Source organism: Microcaecilia unicolor, chromosome 4 (genome assembly GCF_901765095.1).
Source record: "Microcaecilia unicolor chromosome 4, aMicUni1.1, whole genome shotgun sequence".
Classification (NCBI taxonomy): Eukaryota; Metazoa; Chordata; class Amphibia; order Gymnophiona; family Siphonopidae; genus Microcaecilia; species Microcaecilia unicolor.
The window spans coordinates 39,076,989-39,100,391 of NC_044034.1; the positions used below are offsets into that span (position 1 = coordinate 39,076,989).

General features: G+C 43.7%; 1 protein-coding gene across 1 annotated transcript in view; it reads right to left on the bottom strand.

The window, feature by feature from the left end:
- The window catches only part of CTSC (cathepsin C), a 78,736-nt gene extending 56,103 nt beyond the window's left edge, over nucleotides 1-22,633 (bottom strand). The window contains exons 1-2 of the mRNA XM_030200159.1: nucleotides 22,305-22,633; nucleotides 17,441-17,586 (exon numbers count right to left, since the gene is read on the bottom strand). Coding sequence (XP_030056019.1) covers nucleotides 17,441-17,586; nucleotides 22,305-22,479 — 321 coding nt within the window. The 5' untranslated portion in view covers nucleotides 22,480-22,633. The remainder of the gene's footprint in view (nucleotides 1-17,440; nucleotides 17,587-22,304) is intronic.
- Nucleotides 22,634-23,403: the final 770 nt, after the last annotated feature.

A 23,403-nucleotide genomic window follows, 5' to 3' on the forward strand; every position in this document is an offset into this window, starting at 1 on the left:
CATGCTTTCCACTCCCTCCGGGGTGTCCACTCTGTTGCAAATCTTAGTGTCATGGTGCCATGTCGAGTCTTATCTTCTACGGTTAAAGAACATTTTTATTCCTTATTTTTCATAGTTTGAGCTCCACCATATTCTTTTCAAGAAGGGGATACCAGAACTGCTCTATCAACCTGTCCGAAAGACATAAGTCATACAGTTGCTATTCATGTCCTTCCATGGCACCACTAACAGAGGTGGCTTTTATAGCTGCAGAGCCGACAGCTTCAGCATGTGGTCCACAGTAATTCTATATCTATTTACAGCACTATCCCCATGTGTATGGGTACCTTTTCTACTTATGTGTAACATAGTAAATGACAGCAGATAAAGACCTGTACGGTCCATCCAGTCTGCCCAACAAGATATCGTTTTACATGGTATGTGGTACTTTATATGTATACTCGAGTTTGATTTGTCCTTGTCTTTCTCAGGGCACAGAGCGTAGAAGTCTCATTTCCAAACTTCGTATGCAACTGTAGCAAGATCTAAAACCAATGTGTGTTAACCACTCTGCATAGTTGAGCATCTTTGGTGAAATTTTACACTTACTCATGTCATCTTTTACATCATTTACAAAACAGACTAAATGGCACTTGGGCTAGTATTGGGACACTCAAATTCCACTCCTTGGATCAGAACTTATAAGCAAGGAGAGCAAGCATAGGAAACTAGTTACATATAGTAAAGTTTACATCAAAAAATAGGTCTAGAAAGATAAACTACTGAATAAAGAAATTAAACATATTAAACCAATGGATTACAGGACCAGAGGCAACATGGTTTCACTAGAGGCAGGACTGTCAGACAAATCTGATTAACTTCTTTGGGTGACCAGAGAGTTAGACTGAGGGACGTGTGATGCATTTAGATTTTAGCAAAGCCTTTGACACAGTTCTACATAGATGGCAAATAAACCGAGTGTCCTCAGTATGGGCCATAAGTGACTGACTGAGTTAGGAACTGGTTGAGTGGTAGTGGTAAATGGAGCTTGGTTCAATTCGTGGGCTGGTTCTTTTTAACATTTTTAAGTGATACTGCTGAAGGGCTGTCCGGTACAGTTTGCCTCTTTGCAGAGGATACCAAAATCTGCAACAGAGTAGACACCCCCTGATGGCGTGGTTAACATGAGAAAGGACTTAAGTGAAGCTAGATGAATGATCTGGAATCTGGCAGCTAATTGCAGGGTTCGGCATTTGGGCTGCAAAACCCCAAAAGAACAGCATAATAAGGGGTGAAGAACTTTTGTGCATGCAAGAGGGGCACATATGGGTGTGATCATACGGTAACCAAAACAGGTAGAAAAGGCAACTACGAAATCAGGAAGGATGCTTTGGGTGCATGGAAGAGGAATGGTTAGTAGGGGAAAAAAAAAAAAAAAAAAAAAATAGATGTGATGATGCCCCTGTACAAGACTGATGAGACCTCTTATAGAATATTGTGTACAATTCTAGAGACTGAAACCTTCAAAAAGATATAATGGAGTTTGTCCAGAGGATGGCTACTAAAATGGTCAGTGGTCTTTATCATAAAGTGTATGGGGAAAAGGCGGGAGAGGGAAGATATGACAGACATTTAAATACCAAACAAAAAAAACAGCACCACGGGCCTTTAAAAATGGAACACAGTTCTTTAATGAATGAGCCTTGACAAAAAGACCCGACACGGGCCGTGTTTCGGTGACTAGCACCTGCGTCAGGGGTCACAGTGATGACGTGGAAAACTTGGGGAATAACTCGAATATATTCCTCTACAATATATTATTCCTTACCCCACGTCTCATGTAGTAAAAGCTACAAAGCACCAAGGCACTTTCACTTTCTGTATCAAAATGGATGAAAAGCTGTGCTCTCAAAAGGCTCTGCTTTTAATACCACGTCACACAGGGTGGAAACATTTTTTAATTAACTTAAGTTTTCCACGTCATCACTGTGACCCCTGACGCAGGTGCTAGTCACCGAAACACGGCCCGTGTCGGGTCTTTTTGTCAAGGCTCATTCATTAAAGAACTGTGTTCCATTTTTAAAGGCCCGTGGTGCTGTTTTTTTTGTTTGGACTTTAGTTTGTACTTTGTTCCCTCTCTTTTGTTACATCCAAGACATTTAAATACCTACATGGCATAAATGCACAAGAGTGAGTGTTTTAATTTAAAGGAAGCTCTGGAACGAGGGGGGGTATATGACAAAGGTGAAAGGGAATAGACTCAGAATTAGCCTGAGAAAATCCTTCTTCACAGAAAGGATGGTGAATTAGTGAAAACAGTCTCCCAGTGGAAGAGGTGGAAATGAAAAGGTATCTGAATTCAAGAGAGTTTGGGACAAGTACAAAGGATCTCTAAGGTCAGAGAAGTAGCCTAGTAGTATGGTGTGACCTGCAAATCAAGGGACGTGGGTTCAAATCCCACCAAATCTCAATTCTATTGTATCATTGGAGGGCTATGATTCTTGCTTTGGGTGCGTGAGGTCCTGGGTTCAATTCCCAAACATGCCCTGTCTTCCTCCTGTGCCCAGAAGAGGAGCAGGAAAGGTCTGCTCGTCAAGCTTTTAGGCTACTGTTGAGATAGACAAAGGGGAAGCCATTGCTTGCCCTGGGATTGGTAGCATGGAATTATGCTACTCTTTGGGACTACAGAATCTTGCTACTATTTGGGTTTCTGCCAGGTACTTGTGACCTGGATAGGCCACTGTTGGAAGCAGGATACTGAGCTAGATGGACCAATGGTCTGACCCAGTATGGCTATTCTTATGTTCTTATGGGATCAATAGGGACAGGAAGATAGAGCAGATGGGCAGACTGCACAGACCATATAGTCTTTACCTACATTTTTCTGTTTTTTATCTGTTAACTCTTCTACCCAAAACTGTACAATAAAATAAAACCACTGCACTTTTAAACATTGTTCCTACCTTGACGTGAAATTTTTTTTTTTTTTTTGCAATAGTCATTTTAAACTTTACTTCAATGAAGTGACACAACAGCCATTACCATTTGAAAAATGATCTATTTAGAGCACTGGGTAGAATGGCAGCTATAGGCACATGTACCCGGCACTGGGCAAACATACTCCACTGGTTTTCACAATGGAGCAGGCAGATGGATGGAGCCAGCCCAGTTCTGTGGGTGAGCCTGGTAGCTGGGTATGGCCAGGAAGGCTACAGACCAGCTTACTGATAGGGAACTGGGATCCAGCAACAGCAAGGATGGATGATGAGAGCAGGCACCTACTAGTGAATTTCACCAGGTGTTAGCCCTAATTCACAAGGTCAGGAAATAATCAGATCTGATTCTATACATAGATTAGTGAAAATCCCCCTCCCCCACTCTATTGTTTCCTCTCATACTTACCTAGCACCTCAAGTCTCCTTGTCAACCCAGGTTTTTATTAAGGCCTTCCCCTCATTCTGTGTCTGCATTAAACCAAAAGCTTACTAAACCTGTGCCTGAGCAAGGTTAGATCTCCCTATCAGGCCTGCAATTACTACTGTTGGGCAGGTGGCTTCTTGCCGGACAAGCTCTCTATGACCCCCATTCACGCAGCACAGTAAACATGGTTACACTGAAGCCACAGGGTGTTTGTACTCATGTCTGACAGCATATAAGCAAACATTAACAGCAGCATACAGAAATGAACAAGAATTCCACCATCTTTACCTAAAAGCTCTTCATGCATTTAACTCTATCAGGTGTGGATAACTTGATGTAACATATTGGCAAGAAACATGAAAAGAATGTATGGAATACAATGTTCACAGAGTCAGAGGCCAACATATTGGAAACAAGTTTTTGAAATATCAGTGAAATGATTCAATCATTTTTTTTAAAATTACAGGTAATGTTATTCTGTGCAAGAATACAGAATCAACACAGACTTTTCAGCGGCTTCACTGCAGCCTTGACCGCAATGTTTTTAAATACAATAGAAGTCCAAAAATCTGGACTGCTCCAGGATTGAGTTAATCCAGAATTCTGGATTCTCAGGCAGTAATTCACATTTTAGCGTCTCTCCTTCCCATGCAGCGCCTGCATCTCCCCTTCACCTTCCAGAATCCCCAGTGACCAAAGGAGGGGCCCAGGCCCCCATTGCTACACCTCCCCCCCTTCATTCCCCTCCTTCCCTCCACACCTGGCATCTGAGACTCCCAAGGCCCCCCTGTGACTATGTCTCCCTCCTTCCTTCCCTTCCTCGCTGCACGGTCAGGCATTTTTTCCCCACACCCAGCTCTACCCGCTTACTCTCTCCTTTTCCCAAAGTCTTCGTGCTGCAGTGGCAGCCTTACTCACAGGCTGCCTCTGACATTCAATGTGCCTTTATCCTCTGATCCTATTACCGGAAGGGTGGGACAGGCCAGAAACTAAAGGCACATTGAACCCCGGAGGCAGACTGTAAATAAGGCTGCCACTGCAGCATGAAGGTGAGAGCGAATAGGCAGAGCTGGGTGTGGGAAAAACACGTGTAACTGTGCAGGGAGCCATAGTCACGCGGAGGCCCAAAGCAAGCAGGCAGTGCCAGGAAAGAGAGAGAGACACCGAGCCACATGGGGGAGGGGGGGCAAAAGGGAGTCTACATTCTCAGGAAGTCCGGAACTCACAATTTGAAGAGGTCCGTATTTTTGGACTTTTACTGTACATGCACATCAAAATGGAGCCAATGCAGCTTATGGCTAATACAATCTCTTACTGACAACAGAAAAATAATACAGACTAATACTTAACATGCGGTGCTACAAGTTATATTAGTAAGCTCACCCAATCCGTTCCTGTGATGTGCCAAATCATAATTCCCCACAGTCCCGAAGCGCAAGAACAACTGACTCGCAAAATCAGTGACATCCTAAGAAAATTGTTACAATGGGTGAGGTTTGATTTTAGAAAATAACAAGATGTCTTTCATATTCTCATGATTCTGAAGAGAAGCATTCCATTAGGTGATGCCAAACACCATCATCCTGTATGTTTAATGATAGCTAGAAGAACTTTACTGCATGGTACCTTCAACGAAAGCCAAGAAAAGAAGACAGAACAAGAGCCAGGACAAGCTGAAGCACTTATGCTGTTTGCTCTGTTACATCAGAAAAGTCTGTGCAGTCTTTGAACCTCACCTTAATTCGCATATGACATTACCATACTTAAATCAAAGACTTGATATTTGTACATAAAGCAAGTGCCAATTAAAAGCATGCATTGATTTAGAAACGTTATATACTACTAGTAAAAAAAGGCCTGTTTCTGAGACAAATGAAACAGGCGCAAGCAAGGTTTTCCTCAGAGTGTGTGTATTTGAGGGAGTGTGTGTGAGAGTGACTGTGTGAGAGAGAGACAGAGTGAATGTGCGAGTGTGTGTGTGTGTGTGACATCGAGTGAGACTGTGTGACTGTGTGTGTGAGAAAGATTGAGAGTGTGCAGCAGGGGCCCCCCTCCGTCTCCCGCCCTCCTCCCCCCCCCCCGTCTTCCCCCCTCCTTCCCCTTTCCCTCCCAGCTTCAGGGTCGTGGCCCCCCTCCCGCCGCCTTTCAGGGTCGTTGCCCCCCTCCCTCCCAAGTTCAGGCTGGCTCCCTCCCTCCCACGTTCAGACTGCTTTCCTCCCAGTTTCAGTGAAACGTTCCTGTTCGCCGTGCGCTCTTACCCGGGTTCTTCTATTGTTCGCGACGCTCTGTTTTTCTTTGAAGGTACGCCTCCACCCCTGTGCCCGTACCCGTGTTGTTGTATTGGTCGTGATGCTCTGTTTTTCTGTGTAGCTCCGCCTCCGCCTTGTCCCTTTCGCCATTCCAGCGTTGTAATGAAGCTTTCGGTGTCAGTGCTTTGCCCTCGACATCGTCCCGTTGTGACGCGAGGGCGGGGCAGACACTCTTGGGGAAAAAGCGATCTACACAACTACATCTTCCGGTTTCAGGCGTCCTTCCGCCTTCATTAGAACGTTGGAGGTACGTTTTATACAGAGAGAAGTTCCTTTAATTAAGGAGGGGAGAGAAAGCTACTATTGCTATCTAAAATGTACTTATTCTAAATTTCTCTGAATAACTTGCTGGTTAGTAGTTTTCTTGGCGGCCAGTGATGGTGGGTGGTAGGGGAAGTCAAATACGAACACAACTATCTAAAAGTGAAATCAAGAATAAAAATACATGCTTGTCAATACTTTAAAGGGTTGTCTTTGTTGTCTGCCCATGAGATGAGAACTTAAGGCCCAATCATATACTGTCAAATGAACAACTTGTTTGTCTGATTCAGCTTTCATATGCCACACTGATCTCTTATGCAAAGGATATGCATAAACTACTGCAGTTACATCCTTGCAATAACTATGCTTGCTCATAATTACTTTATTGAGCTTTATATCACAAGTATGAGATCTTAAAATGGACTACTGTAACAACTTGTATATTGAGATGTCATGAAGGCACTGCATGACTTGCAGCTAGTCCAGAAAATAACTGCTAGAGTCAGAACAGAACAATGATAAAGGCACACAACAGTGCTCAGACCCCACATTAGTTTTCAGCTACTCCTAGGGCACTGTTTAAAGCCCTAATTTTTTAAGGCCCAAAATGACCAAAGACATACATATCATCAGACCCACTTAAAGACATATGCTGTTTTACATACACTACGATCAACCAATTAATATTTCCTGGCAGTGCCTTCAATCAAAATTTGAGTCTGGTTAGAATGCACAACTAAGAAACTTTCCATGTGCCATGGTCACTCTCTGGAAGTACTGAGGTCAATACAGTCAATGCAGCGCTGCGTATGCCTTGTAGCGCTATAGAAATGCTAAATAGTAGTAGTAGTACAGTGTTATTGAAAGTTTAATTATTTTTTTAAGTTGATGGTGCTTTCAACTAGTGGAGATATAAATGTACTTCTCTGTACACACTTCCTGTCTATAAAGTAGTTTTTATAAATTATTCCATACCTATTGTATCACACTTTATAAGCATGAAATTGAAAACGTGTTATTAAAAACAAATTAACAGAGGGGGAGGACGTCAGCTCATTAGGAAAGCCAGCTTGGTGGGTGTAAAAAAAAAAAAAAAAAAGTCATTTTGGGGGTTTGGATTGCGCCAGATTCGCCATCTTATTGGAAGTGGCAAAACCAACTACATGCCTTGATGCTTTCTAAAAAAAGATTGGCGGGTTCATTCCCCCTGGTGTAGCAAGACGTTTTGGCGATATGGTATCCTTATATCCAATCCTTGTCACCACAGGTTTGCAGTGGGATATTGAATACTTTATAATGCATTGACGGGGCAGGGTTGAACTTTACTTTTTCTTTGGGGGGGGGGGGGGGGGGGGGGGGAGGAGAACAGGACAAAGATTCTGCCAATTTCAAGGGCATCCAGCTAAGGGCAGGAGCCATAAGGGCCAAGGCTTTGGCCCACAAATGGATATCTTCCTTGGACGACATTGATTCCTAAGTGCCCATTCTCTCATGAGAGGCAATTCCTGGACAGTTGGTATTCAATATCCTGTGAGATATTGTTTGCAATTTCTAAGGGCTAGGAATTCCTATGAAGCCTGCTGTTTGGGGATAGCAACGGGGCAGAAGGGAGGGTTTCCATCTATTAAATAACATATGACTGTTGGCACTATGTTTGCACTTCTTATTCAGTGTTAATGGAAATTTCTTCAAATGGCTTGTACTTGTATTGCGCTTTGCTCAGTCATCAATAAAAACCATTGAGAATAAAAATGGGGTGCAGGGCCTCAATTTTCTAAGAAATTATTAGCTTTAGTATAATCTGTTAGCAGACGTTTTGGAGGTGGCAGTGGTTTCAACAATATATGATGAGGTTACAATGGATAAGTTCACCTGCACGCTTAGAGGAAAATTACCTTATATAGAAGGAAAAAAAAAAACAACCTTGAGCCCTTTTATCAACATATATCCATTCCTATTCAGAAAGGTGAATCACACTGCTGGAAATAAGAGCTATGGTCCACTTAAAATGGCGATACACATTTATTAATATGGGTGGAAGAGTATTATCTTGCGGCCTCTATTAAATACTTTACTTTCCTTGGAGAGAGGGGATAAGAGTTAGATTTCAGACTGTGCTTGTTTGCTGCTATGTACCTTGGAACTGAGAAAGCCATCACCGTAGAATCGACTCTTACAGTTTTCTACTAAACAAACATTTCTGGACTTCAATAATCAACCTTATTTAGCCACTGACCATATTAAGAGTTAGGGAGTTACCACCCCTAAAGTCAGCAAATCACAGCACAAAATTCTGACCAACCCCCTCAAAAAAAAAAAAAGAAATTAGATCTTGCCTGATGATTCTTTCCAAAAGCCCTTCCCACTATTCTAGAATCTGTGGGATAGTTGTGTCAACCAGCAAATGGAGACAGAACACTGAAAACTGAGCTGAGACATCTCTCGGCGTCTAGTCCAGCTCCTCAGTACTTATGCAGACAAGCAATAAGGAGAAACTCAAACACAACCTTAAACTCATCGCTAACCTAACACTAACCAGACAAGAAAACATGTGTAGACCTCTCATCTTTGGATAACTTGTAGAGAACAAGAGATACGAAAGCACCATGTAAGGTGACAGTTATTTGACCCATTACTCTGCACCAACTAAACATCTCAGAAACCTTGGGCAGGCCTCTGGAATAATGGAAAGGACTAATGAAAAGAAAATAATCATTTAACAACTTCCCACTATTCCAGAACCTGTTGGATGTTCAGAAGCAAATCCCTAGAGTGGGTGGAATCCTGGCACCACTGCCACCACCCTGAGGGCCAATGCCCTGAACCAGCCTTCCAAGCGCACAGCAACATCTGCCCTGTGGTGCTTGGCAAAAGGTATGCAGCAATCACGTCACTGCCTTGCAAATATTCACCAGTCAGTAAGGTAGTCTCCACCTAGGATGTTGCTGTACACCTCGTAGAATGAGCCCACAAGGCCTGAGGAGCCAGCTTTACTGCAAGCAAATAAGCTGACGTGATGGTCTCCTTCAGCCATCTACCAATTGTGGACTTGGAAGCCATGAGGCCAGGCCTCTGTTTACCAAAAAGCAGTCTGTCCGATTTGCGAAACCCATTCATGACTTCCAGATATCTACCAAGGACTTTACACTCATCAAGAAGCAATACTGAGCCTCTTCGTCCTGTTAAAGGATGGAAGCTCCACAGACTGGTTGAGATGAAATGCTGATACCACTTTTGGAAGAAAGGACGAACTGTTTGCAGAGACCCCTGCCTCCAAAAAGCAAAGAGCCTTTGCCCATGGCACCACTTCCATCGCTGCTGTCATTGACCCCAGAACCTGGGACTGCCTTGACTGAGAGGATGAATCTGTTGAATCAGCTTCGACCTCCTGCACTCTGTGAGGAAGATCCTCGCCCATGGTGTGTCAAATATAATGTCCAGATACTCCAGCACCTGCAATGGAGTTAGTCTGCTCTTCTTGAAATTGATCACTCAACTGACTGTAAAAGATGGACAACTGTGCCTGTCGTCACCGAATAGCACGACACACAAATAAGCCAGTCATGTCCAAATAGCACGACACGCAAACGAGCCACTTGTGGAGATATGGGTGAACTCCGATTACTTGGTGCCTAAGGATGCCACCACCACTATATACCTTGGAAATGTTCCTGTAGCCATGGTGAGACTGAAGGGCAAAGACCTGAACTGGAAGTGATAGCCCAGTATCACAAAACACAACCTCTGACGATGCAGCCATATGGGTATATACAAGTATGCCTCCTTGAGATCAAGGGCGATGAGCATTCTCTCACATAAACCGAGACCATGACTGCTCATAGTATCTCCATGCAAAAGCAGGACACTTGGGAGGCAGCGGATTAGACCTTTGATATCTAAGACAGGACAAAAGGTGCCTTCCTTCTTTGGGGCAATGAAGTAGCCAGTATCTGCCTGGTCTCTGTTCAGCCAAGAGAACTGGAACAATGGCTTGAAGCACCGGCAAGGAATCTACGATGGCCTGAACCTCGACCACCTTGGTTCCTGTTTGACAAGGAGACTGCAAGAAGTGACCAGGTGGGAGAATTCCAACTTCTGTAAGAATATCCAGAACCCACTCCTCCCAAAACTCCTGAAGACATCCTCCCACTGGAGGAAGAGAAGAGTGGACCAGCCTCGCATAGTTGCATAGCTCTGGAGGCATTGGGCATTCTAGCTGACAGAGGAGGACTAGATCTCTTAGGAGCAGAAGCAAGAAACAAACACCTTTCAGCAACTCTTGACTGTCTCTGTTGGTGTAAGAGCAATATCAACCCCGGAGAAAACAAAGATCCCAATGACCTGAATGCTTTGTCAGGTCCCGAGGCTGTAAAATGGCAGCTGTGTGATATAAGACAAAAAAGTGAGGAAAAACCAAGGAGGATACCAAGAAAACTTTAATTGGGTTTCTAAAAACCAACCCAATACGGCCGTGTTTTGGCCCTAAGGCCTGTCTCAGGGGTCTTGATAAATCTAAAAAAAAAAATAATAAAAAACAACTAAGGAATGATACATGGCCATGTCAGGTCGGTTTTTAGAAACCCAATTAAAGTTTTTTTGGTATCCTCCTTGGTTTTCCTCACTTTTTTTATCTTATATCTCACAGCAGCATGAGGTTTTTACCTCCTTTTTTTGTTTTCAAATGGCAGCTGTGCTCCATGCGTGATTACACAGAGGCTGCTCCTCACTACCAGTCAACCCAGACAAAATAGCGTCCGTTCCAAAGCTCTCCTGCAAACTGTACACCAGCCCTGCCGGAGAGGCTGAAGACCCCGGCATATTCGGATGCTGTGCCAAATCCACAGATGTGCTGTTTCCTCTACATCCCGTGGGATTCTGGAACTGCACTACAATGGCCTAACGCCAGCTGGCGGATTCCACAGCGGAAAAACCACTTACTGCCTCTGTGGGAGTCGTCATTCACTCCGTCACAAGTGCAGCACGTGTCCCAAGCAGTGAGTCAGGATCCCTCCACTACATCAAGCAGAACAAGGCTATGGTAAAAACACAAAACAGACAAAAACAAAACTCGGACAATACAAAGTGAAATCAGATCAAATTCAACCACTACAAGCAAATAATCAGATTACAAAAACAAACACACGAAAAAAAAACAAAACACAAAAAACCCACAACTCTACAGCATAATCAATTCACTTCTAACCACAGACCATCAGACTTCCGAATCAGAAAACTCTCCTGGAGCACAAGAATTCGCTAACTAATTCAATGATAAAACATGATATTAATGACAGCCTCCTTCCAGAAAAATAACCAGGACTTGGAACCGTATTTACAAGAAATTCACCAGAAGTGACGAGACATTCATCACAGACAGATCCAGGTCAGCTTCTCACTCCCACATACAACACTAATTCGGCAACTACTTCTCAAAGCAACCAAATCTCACTGCTCACTGGACACCTACCCCAGTTACCTGCTAAAAGACACTCCTGCACAAATCCTAGAAAGCATTGCAGCATACCTAACTGACCTACTAACCTCAGGCACCTTCCCCAAAGAGAAAGGCAATATCATCCTAACACCCATCCCTCAAAATCCTAAATCAAGCAAAAATGTCACAACTACAGGCCAGTAGCCTCCATACCTCTCATGGCAAAACTATTGGAAAGCATTGTCAATAAGCAACTCTCAGAATACCTGCACAACTTTTCTATTCTCCACAACTCTCAATCAGGTTTTAGATCTCGCCACAGCACTGAACCACCACCTACAGCACTCACTACCAACTTCAAAGAGAAATTAGTCAAGGCAGAAAAATTCTACTACTACTACAATTTGACATGTCCTCGGCCTTCGACAAAGTCGACCACTGCACCCTAATACGAACACTAGACAAGATCGGCATAAGCAGAGCAATACTCCAGTGGTTTAAGAAATTCCTAACTAAGAACATACCAAATCAAAATGAAAAACAAGCTATCTTCCACATAAAAAAGCACAATCCGGAGTCTCCCAAGGATCCTCAATTTTCCAATACTCTTCAACATCATGATGACCCCACCAGCCAAGACGCTTGACAACCATTCGAAAACGATGTCAAAGAGATCTCAGAGATAACCAAAAGAATCCTAAGAACAATAGAAAACTGGACCACCGCCTTTAAGCTCAAACTCAGAGACAAGACCTAATTCCTGGCAATAACAGCACCACACAAACAAACCACCCCATCCATTATAAACATTGAAGGGACCTCTTATCCCCTCTCGGATAACTTTAAAATACTGGGAGTAATCAATCAAAAACTAATTACTTGAACCTCAGGTTAGAAAGGCTGCCACAAACTCATTCCGCATGATGTGGAAACTGAGAATCAGAAACAACTTCCCCACCAAAGTAGTTGCACTCATTGTGCAATCCACTGTTCTCACGCACCTAGACTACTGCAACACACTCTACTCGGGGTGTAAAGAGCAAGTCACAAAGAGACTCCAAACAATCTAAAAAACACAGCAGCCAGACTCATCTTCAGAAAGACAAAATACGAAAGAGCCACCCCCCTCTTATAAGCATTACATTGGCTCCCAATCAAAGCCCATATAAAAAAAAAAACTTTCAAACTTTGTACCATGGTCTGGCTCTTAATTCATGGCGAAGCGCCTATGTACTTATCGGACATTAACACCCTACCCCTTAAGAACTCACTAAAAGAGGAGAGGGACTACCTGACACTTCACCACCCCAGCTGCCACAGACAACTACAATTCTGTTCACTCTGCAAACTTCCCCTACCTAGGCACCAAGATGTGAAACGCATTGCCAAAATCGCTAAGGTCCCTAACCCCCCCCCCCCCCCAACACACACACACATACCCCATCTTCAGGAAACACCTCAAGACATTCCTGTTCAAGAAGTTCCTACCCACAAACAAAAGTGCATCAACCACACCCATCAAAAATGAACTAATCACCCCACTGACATAAATGCAACCCCTCCCACTAATCACGATCTACACATCAGTAATACCCAATTCTACCTCACAACACCCCAAACAATCTATTCCCAACTTAGATTCATCCGAGTAGGAACTTTCCCTTGATTACCTACTTTCCATCCCAGTCTCTGCCACTAAGTGATCTGAAGAAACACCTAATCTCTTCCCAAAGGTAACTCCCTTTCTAACCTTCATCTCAACTCACTGTTCATCTTAAATATCTTTATTATCACTGCTTATATTATAATGTTTCATCTTAAAAGGTGACTATCACCACCACTTATAATATTATGTAATTCTCTACCTCTGTTAGCTTCCATTGTAAGCCACACAACCAAACACATTTGGAAAATGTGGGATATAAATGCTGCTATAAAAACAAATAAAATAAACTCGTAGCCCTCCAAGTGGTTCAGAGTCAAACTTTAGTCGGACTTACCACTGCCGGCTTCCCCCTCCCAAGCTCAGTCTCCACAAGTCTTACCACAGCTGAGAAAGGATCAGGGCCAATACTCAGTGCCATGCTCTCCAGAAAACCTCTTTCCTTTTTTTCATTTATTTATTTTTAAGGTTGTTGTGCTTGAAAAGGAGAGCTTCACTGCAAGCAGGGGAGAGGTGAAGGGAGGGAAGTAGTAAATTTGTGGCGCACAAGAGATACGGAGCTGAACACCTCCGGATATGAATCTGCAGACAAGCCACCTGCAAAGCTTAACTGGGAATCAAATGGACCAGGAGCAAAGCACTCAGAACCAGAGGCTGAAAAAAAAAGTGTATTCATTCTCCTACTGCAGATAGAAAATACTAAGGAGCTGGACTGGATGCTCAAAGAGATATCTCCAGCTCAGTTTTCGGTTCCTTATCTCCACCTGCTGATTGATGGACACAATTATCCTATAAGTTCTGGAATTGGGGGGGTGGGGAAGTTACATACTGGAAACAGAGTTAATTTAGTGCATTGCAGGACTGATGCAACAGAATCTTAGGGTCTAAAATTTAAGTGTTTACAGCCAAAGTGAAAATCTATTACAAGTCAGCCACAAACAGTCAGTGTAATTCTAAGCATAAAATAAAAACACATTATGTTTTTAAGTTACTGCAGGTAGTGTCCAGTCATGAAAGTTGAAGAGTGCAACGAATAGCACTGATGTTTCTAAAGTCGCATGCTTCAGTGTGCCTGAACGTTTGTTTCTATTAAACAATAGAGTGAGTGTTGGGTACAGACTCCTGATGCAGGCCAAGTGGCTGAAACAATGTGTTAGTCTTTTTTTTTTTACCAATCAATAAAGTTTCTGCACCACACCATTTGCTTTGGGACATTTTTAGCACCTTTGCTATTGTTTTTGCTTGCTTGTTGCAAAGGTTTATTCTTTCTTTCTGAGGGTCCAGAAGGAACTATGTAGCTTAAATATTTTCTATAAGAAACTCTGGATACTAAACACCAACATCTGTAATGCAACTATAAAAGACAACCCACTAAACCTATTACATATTAGGGATGCACATTGTTAGCATGCAATCAGTTTCTTAGTGCTCCTTAAACCATTACTGCATACTGAATGGATTTAATATTACATATAACCACTGCCCAGCACTCCAATCTAAGTAAATATTATTCCTATATATTTTTACTATAAGATGGACTTTCAGAAGAGGTTATGTGCTCTTGAAAAAACTGCAGTGGATGAATCACCACATTGCTGTTCTTTATATTTTAGGATTAAAATTATAAAGAACAGCGCTGGATATACACTAAACTAACTCTGCATGATTTACATTTAGAAATTGACTGGAATATATTGCTTTAATCAATCAGCTTGGAGGGATGCAGATGACTGGTGGTAAAGGTCTCATGACAGGATATGAACACAAATGCAGCTGCCAATTTTGTGGAAGGTAGGCTGTGACTTTTGATGAAAGATTTTGGGATGTATATGAAGAGCTGTTATATTATAGGTAGGGTTACCATATATCCGGATTTACCCGGACATGTCCTCTTTTTGAGGACATGTCTGAGCAACCGGGCAGGTTTTGCCAGTCTACCCGTTTGTCCAGAAATCCGGACAAATGGGCAGATTGCTAGCCTCCCCTCCCCTTACTTATTACTGCCCTGGTGGTCTAGTGACCTCTTCCGCCTTCGAGGTAGGAAAGAGCCCCCTCTTTTCTGCCCGGAGCGCTGCCCTGCAAGCATCCTTCCTGTTGCTGACCTCAGCGCTGATTGAAAATGGCCGCCGAGAGTTGAAGTCTCGCGAGGTCACTTCAACTGTCGGCGGCCATTTTCAATCGGCGCCGAGGTCAGCAACAGGAAAGATGCATGCAGGGCAGCGCTCCGGGCAGGAAAGAGGGGGCTCTTTCCTGCCCCGAAGAGGTCACTAGACCACTAGGGCAGTAGTAAGGGGAGGGGTTTGTGGTGGGGCGGGGCATATGTCCTTTTTGGGGGACAAAATATGGTAACCATAATTATAGGTGAGCAACTACCCTGATGCAGGATTGGCGACAACAACATGACATGTGCTTCATGTTGGCAGTTAGTTTACTTCTGAAAGCATTAGCTACCCCAGAATAATGGGCAAGTTGTTCTTGCAGATAAGTGAAGCAATTAAACTAAATGATGTCTAATATGGGACAACAAAAAAAAGTTTCATAATTTTACAAATTTGGGACCAATGACAAATTGTGATGCTACCTACTCTTGAAAGAATCGTATTGGATGAATAATCTTCTGAAGATCCATCTTACTCAAAAATATTTAAGAATAATATTTAGTGTGACTGGAGTGCTGGGCAGTGGTTATATGTGAGATTAATAGCTCCTGCTGTGTAATATAACTGTGGTCCCACCAAAGCGATGGAATGGATTTAATAAGTATTAACCTACAAATTAATTAGTGCACATTACAATATTCAAAAAGATTTAAGAATAATATTTAGTGTGACTGGAGTGCTGGGCAGTGGTTATATGCGAGATTAATAGCTCCTGCTGTGTAATATAACTGTGGTCCCACCAAAGCGATGGAATGGATTTAATAAGTATTAACCTACAAATTAATTAGTGCACATTACAATATTCAAAAAAGGATTTAAAAAAATTGTTGAAATGAATGCGCAAACAACCAAAAGCGTCTAAAAATACTGAAAACTCATCCTTTGCACTTCCCTATTACAGTGAAAACAAATCTGTCCATTTTAGACAGGCATGTTGATTAGAGCCGTTACAGCCTCTGATCTTATGTGATTTGGACTCAAAAAGGGGACCAGGGTGCTGCTGCTTTTTTTCCCCCTGCTTTGATATATAACCTGTACATTAGAGCAGTTGATCAGATTCTGAACTGGAAGTTGATATTGCCATCAATGGAAGATAGAGAACATCTGCTATATGACTTCAGGAGTACTGTACATGCTTTGCTTAAAACATGATTCCTCTGTGACCCTTAATTCAAATACAAACACAAGTAACCATGAATACATCCAGGGCTGCTTTCTAACTTCTAATTTGCCATTTTATCATGACACCACCATTGTCTGGTTAAAATGTTGCCCCCAGCAATTTATGGTGATAAGTAATAAGGTGGCGGGCCGCACTGCACAAAGCTGGGGGGGGGGGGCAGGCTAGTAATAGGCAGGGAGCCCTGGTGGTCGGAAAAGAGTTTTCGTGCCAAAGCAGGAATCCATGCCGGGAAGGGAGGTGCCAGAGCCATGGGCTTAAAAGCCCACAGCTTACCGAAAGAGCTCTCTTTCTCCCTGAGGGCTCAGATGAGAGCAGCATACCTTCCCACCCAACCCTTACTTCAATGTCGTGTTTGTTTTATTCTATGCATGTCGCAGCTTGGAGGGCGGGAATACCCGAGCCTGGTTGATGGGAGTAGCGCTATTTTCATCAAGTTATGGCTTGCTGCAGAAGGGTTTAACTGCACCTGGGTTAGACACACCTTGCTGCATGGCGACAGCATCCTGGGTACAGCATATAGCGTGCGTTTGTCAGTCTTGCTTATGGCGGTGGACTGGGATGCATTATTCATAGCTTTTAAGAGCTTACATTTTGGTTCGGGTATCCTGTTTTGATTGTTTTAATAAAGCTGCTGCCAAGTTGTTCCCACTTAAATAAATGTATGAGTCATTATTTATTTGGGTTCAGGAGGGCCTGTGGCAGGGTGTTCCGGTTGCCTATGTTAGCAATGGCGGCTTCAAGATTAACATCCTGCTGCAACAAGACATCACATGACTCTTGCTCAATAGCAAGTAGGATCAACTGAAGGCCCATGGCACTGTTTGTCAAGTGATAGAAGCAGAGTTTAAAATTTTACCTTGAGAGCACTGTTTCTTAAAACGAAGGAATTAGGAAATATGTGACATATCAAGGTGCACTTTTGCGACAGAAAAGGCAATAAAATATAGTTAAATATTCCTAGACTTTTATTGCCCATCTACTGATAACTGAAGCATTTTTTTTTTTTTAACATCCACCACACGCATAACTCACCTTAAAAAAGGCAAACCACTTGTAGTCATTAATGACAACTTCAAAGCCTTGGTTGTAAATTAAAGTAAAGAAACCATAATTCCCCAAGTCATCCTGTGCCACATCAAGTTTGTGAAGATGGACAACCACTTTTTTTTCCACAGGACCTTAAAAGAAATAGCAACAAACATTTCAAGGTTATATACAGAGCCAGTATATTAAGTGATGTGTATGTTAATTCAGTTAGAAAGTTACTTACTAACAATATGCACTAACACCATTAATGCATATGCAACAGGCACTGTTGCAGTGGATAAATGAATGCTAACAGAACTAATGCATACTGTTAGTAAATGATCGCCTTAGTATCCTTTTCCCCAAAGGCATTATGAGTTTCAACACAGGATTTTTAAGTGATTTATCTTTGTTATCTACTCAAGGATCACACAACCTCCACCAGCTTATTTTTAATCTATACTAAAAGCCAAAGTTGGTTCATCTCCCTAATTTATTCATGTGTAGTGTACCACCATCTCCTCAGTCTCCCAGGCTCATAACCTTTATAAGGAAAGAAAGAATCAAATTTGTTGGTCCATATTACTTACCTGTCAAATCTTTATCACTTCTACTATAAAGAGTTACCCTCAGTCCCTCTATCTCCACACAGATCCATGTTATCCACCTTCTTGCTAACCTATGTTCCCTCTCCCATTTTGTCATTTGTCTATAAGAGGAGTAATCCTCCACTACAGGATGAGGCTGCTTTCCCCACCTTTTCTCCATTTCTGTCTACTACTACTAAACATTTCTAAAGCGCTACTAGGGTTACACAGCACTGTACAGTTTAACATAAGGACAGTCCCTGCTCGAGGAGCTTACAATCTAAAGGACAAATGTACAGTCAGTCAAAATAGGGCAGTCTAGATTTCCTGATTAGAGGCATAAAGGTTGGGTGCCGAAGGCGACATTGAATAGGTGGGCTTTGAGCAAAGTAAATACAAGTCAAGTACATGCAAGTAAAGTATTTGTTTATTTTCTGTTCCTGTGCCCTTTTGCATACAGCTTCCATGTATTTATATTGCAGCTTCTTGATCAAGATGTATCATTCTGGACCATTAAGTAATGGGTACTATTGAGATTCATGTAGCCTAGCAAAAGTGTGTTATGCTGATGCATGCTGTTATGCAGTTACTTTTAATAAACTTGCCCCCCCACCCCCCAGGTCTCTTAGCATTTAGAGAGATCAATTCATATGCTCCACTGTCAATCAGTATACCGTGTACGGTCCAAATAAAATTGCTTATTGGAGCATCTTACCCTGAGTTTGGACTGATCTCTTGATGAAGTTTTTTTTTTCCCACTTTCTTTTGTGCTCTTTAAGTATAGCCCTCTTTGGAGACTGCTGCCAGCATCGCCTCCAGAACAGATGCTTCTGCTTTCTACCTGCATCACACAGCTTTCAGCGAGTTTGAACCACAGCACGCCCAACCTCCCAACACTATTCGTGCAAGACTAAGAACAGCCCAGAAGATCAGGCATTCATGTGGTTCAAACTCACTGAGAGAGCCAGAAGAGAACAGCTGTTCTGGAGGTGGCACTGCCAAGAAAGCCACCAGAGAATACACTGGAAGAGAGCCAGGGGTTGAGACAGGATAACAGAGGCTGACTAGTAGGAGAAGCAGATAAGGATTGAGTATGGGTCAGGTGGGATTAGAGGATTTTATTTGGGGAAGACAGATTTACGAGTGTGAGTGAGTAGACTGTTTAGTTGCACGAGTCATTTTGTAGACCCCTCAATACTGGACCAACTGCATCATGCAAAGGAGAATCCCACCCTCTTTCAAACAGTACAGGCTGCTCTGCTCATTCATTGCCATTTTGAAAGTGGGCTCTAAATAGGGAAGATTATAGTATCTATCAGTTACCCAGGGCTTCATTTAGACAAAAGGACTTGGTTGCAGATGATCAAAAGCCCCATGCTGTTACAAACAGCACTCTAAAATTAGCGCCAGAACAGTGCGGGGCCAGAACAGTGCGGGGCAATAACGTCCCTATGATCAAAGCTAACCGCATGCAAATTTAGGCACACTATTAGCTCTGAACATACAGGTACTTCTGCTGCCCTCCAAAAAATAAAAAATCCTGGAACTGGCCAACATTCCAAAGGGCTGGAAGCGGACCTCCAGACCCCCCTACAAAAGAGCCTGATGTGACCCCCCTGACCCCCCCCCCCCGACAGAAGACGATGCACCCCAAGCCTGGCCTCCACCAACAGAATAGAGAGAAGGACTTCCAACTCTTTCCTGGTGGTGTAGCGACCCATCAAACCCCTCCTCACCTTGAAAGTAGCACTCTCTCCTCCTTCCAGCGCTGCCTCCAAAATGGCAGCCCCCTGCCCAAACTCCCTTATATGGTACAGATGCACGGGAGAGGGCAGGGTGCAGCCATTTTGGAGACAGCACTGGAAGGAGGGAGTGCTACTCCCTCCTCCCTCATTTGATGGTATGGGGGAGGGGAATGCTAGCATGCAGATGCATGCTGAACAGGGCTCCTCATTCTGCCCCAATGCTCTGTAAACGCAACACCAGCTCTGAGCTGGCGTAGGGTTTACAGCGGCAGCAGTACCCTAGTTTGGTGCTCTGCTCGCTGAATCTGGCCAGCTCTGATCCTGGGGTGCAGACAAATGCGGACAATAGCGCCCACAATTGCTTTTGATCATCTGGGCCTTGGAACTGTAAGGAAGACAAGGAGACAGACTGGGACAGAAATCATAGAATAGAGAGCTACATTGGGTTTGTGGGAGTAACATGGAGGTCCCCTCCAGGACCAAGAAAATCCCGAGGGGATCCCATGGGATGGACATGGGTCCTGCGGGTAGTGTACTACCACACCAGACTACCTCCCTAGTCCTTGTTGGTGCTTCAAACCCCTCCTCTTCCCTTGCATGGCAATCGGGCTCTGCAGAGACTTGAGCGCACAGTACAGGAAGTTGGGGAATTCTCTGACTTCAAACCTTGAGACTAACTCAACTTCCTGCAACATGCGGCTCAAATCTCCGCAGAGCCTGACTGCCATGCAGGAAAGAGGAGGGATTTGAAGCAGTGCTGAGGATTAGGGAGATAGTGTACCGCTACACCAGCCTATGGTGGGAACCCCAGTAGTATACCACCATGCCATCACTCACAGCATTGTGAGTAATGGCTGAAGGGGGCCAATAGAGATTGTGGTAAGGATGGGGGGGGGGGGCACAGAGAGACTAGGGGAAGGCTATGGAGGGGGCATGAGATAAACTGGATTAAAGCTGGGGAAGGAGGCTGAAGAGAGATGGGCTGGACCATCAGTAGACAGGAACAGGGACACAGAAAAGAGAAGCTGGGCAGGTCAGATAGGGACACAGAGAAAACAGATAGCAGACATGAAAAAAGACAGAAGACCTTGGAAAGGGAAATGGGACTTGATATACCGCCTTTCTGAGGTTTTTGCAACTACATTCAAAGTGGTTTACATATATTCAGGTACTTATTTTGTACCAGGCGAAATGGAGGGTTAAGTGACTTGCCCAGAGTCACAAGAGCTGCAAAGGGAATCGAACTCTGTTCCCCAGGATCAAAGTCCACTGCACTAACCACTAGGCTACTCCTTCAAGAAAAACACAGAAAAATCAGAAGACAAAATCAAATGAAAAAAAAAAACAAAGAGTACAAAAGTAGAAAATATATTTTATTTTATCAACTGGATCATGTCAGATATATGAAATGTGCGTCTCTGATATCTTTCATTTCCAGAACAATGGCATAGGTTGACTTATTTTACCACAAGTCGGGTTATTTTAGTGCAGGGGACGGCAGGTTAGATTTCTACCCCTGTGCAACACTACCACAGAAGAGGAGCTGGATAAGGGAGCAGAGTGACTATTCTTTGTCCTAGGCTCACCCCTTCTCTTTTTGTCCCTTCAGGCTGCCTGGATCTGCATTCCAGACCCTTCCCCCACCCAGTTCATAAACTCTGAAGGTACCTCAAGAAGATAGATCAGGTTCAACTTAAGTAATATTGGTTCAAATTCAAAAGCTGACCATAGAAATCAAATCTATGTTGTAGCCACATTTCTGAAGTCAGCAGATTGTGCAATATAAGCAGCAGGCTGGAATTTCCCCAACCAACATCGAACCATCTGCAACGTTTTATTAACCACCCTAAGTCCTCAGAAACAGAAGCAAACAGTCGTGTTGAAAGTCGGAAAACTCCCTACGAGAAAAAAGTCTACGAAAGAGAAAAGTGTAGTATGAGACGATTAGAGTATAATATACTACAAAAAATATTTTATACACAGCCAACACTTCAAAGATGTGTTTTAATTAAGCCAATTAGAAAATCAGTAGCCAGAGAAAGAAGGATCTATATTTCAGTATAACCTATAAACAAAGACGCTCTACTTGTAAGATATTCCCATTCTGTACTGTAGGCAGACCACCTTGAAAACGAAGACAGAGATGAGAGACCCGTGCCCTGGTTAACCGGGAGGAAAAATGAATCCACTGTTAAACCCGCCCTACATACCCACCTTCGGCTAGACTAAACAGTCCCCAATGGGCTTTCAAACTGCCCCCATCTCCCCATCTCCCACCAGCTAAAACTCATTTTATTAAAAGAACACGTGGGGCCGATGCTTTTTTTTCCCTCCCCCACTGGAACTCCTCTAGACGTAGCGAGTTATTTATATCTCAGGGCAGGTGACGAACAGTGAGATAAACTAAGAACTACAGGAGTGATCTGTAACACCACAGGGGGGGGGGGGGGGGGGTCCTCATCCTAAGGCACGCGAAAACAAACCCACAACTCCCCGTGCCCCTTTCTTGGATCGGCGCCTAACCCCCACCCCACTCACCCATCCGCGAGCAGTTGATACGCTGGTCCCGGACCCCGCCGCTGCCGCTCCACACCTCGAACAGCCAGGTGCCCTCCAGCTCTTCGAAGGAGCAATTGGCCGGAGTGTCGCCCAACGACCGCTGGACCCCGGCCGCACATATCATCAGCGAAAGATAAAAGCACCAAGTGGCCATGACGACGCGCAAGACTTCAACCACCTTCAACTAGCAGAGCACAAGACGAAACTAAAGCCTCGCGCCCCTCTGCCGCTGCTGCTTTTCTTCCGGGATATCATATGACCCAGGGGGGCAGCCTCGCGCCTCTCACATCACATGACTTCTGATTTATGTTCACGCTCTCTCGCGCTGGGGCTGGGGAGTTCTCGCAGTTTCGCCAAGGAAGTTGGTCGGATTGCGAGATGCGAGTGGATCTGGAGGATGCCAGTGCGCAGGCGCACCGAGGAAGAGCGGCGCTCTAAGGAGCAGCTTGCTTGAGTTGAGTTGAGTTCTAGTTTTACTGAAGAGAGGGACGGGCGTGGAGTTTCAGTTTGCCTAGGTTTAACATAGTATTTTGTCGTCCACGCCAGGTGCCTGTTTATTGTCTCGTCTACAGCCCCAAAATAATCTCCAAGAATATTGCCTCCTCCCTCAAAACACCCAGGGAAAATCTGCTACAGTACAAAGAAAAAAAAAAGCCACAGACAGAATTCCCCTTGTACTGACATATAACCCAGAGCTGGAAAAACTGAGGAAAATCATAAGAGAACTACAGCCACTACTTCAGGAAGATGAATTACTGAGAGAGATATTCCCCTCCCCACCAGTGCTGGCCTTCCGACAGCCACCAAATTTAAAACACAAGCTGATCAGAAGTAAACTTCCAACACAGACGGAAAAAGAAAAGGGCAGGTTTCTGTGTAACACAGCCAGCTGCAAACTATGCCAAAACATTTCACAAGACCCCACAGTCATTCACAAAGGAAAAATATTCAACATTAAGGACTATTTTACATGCTCATCTTCCAATGTGCTCTATATCATTCAGTGTAAAAAATGTAACGAAGGATGCTATATTGGAGAAACAGGCCAGATGCTTAAGACAAGATTCAATCTGCACAG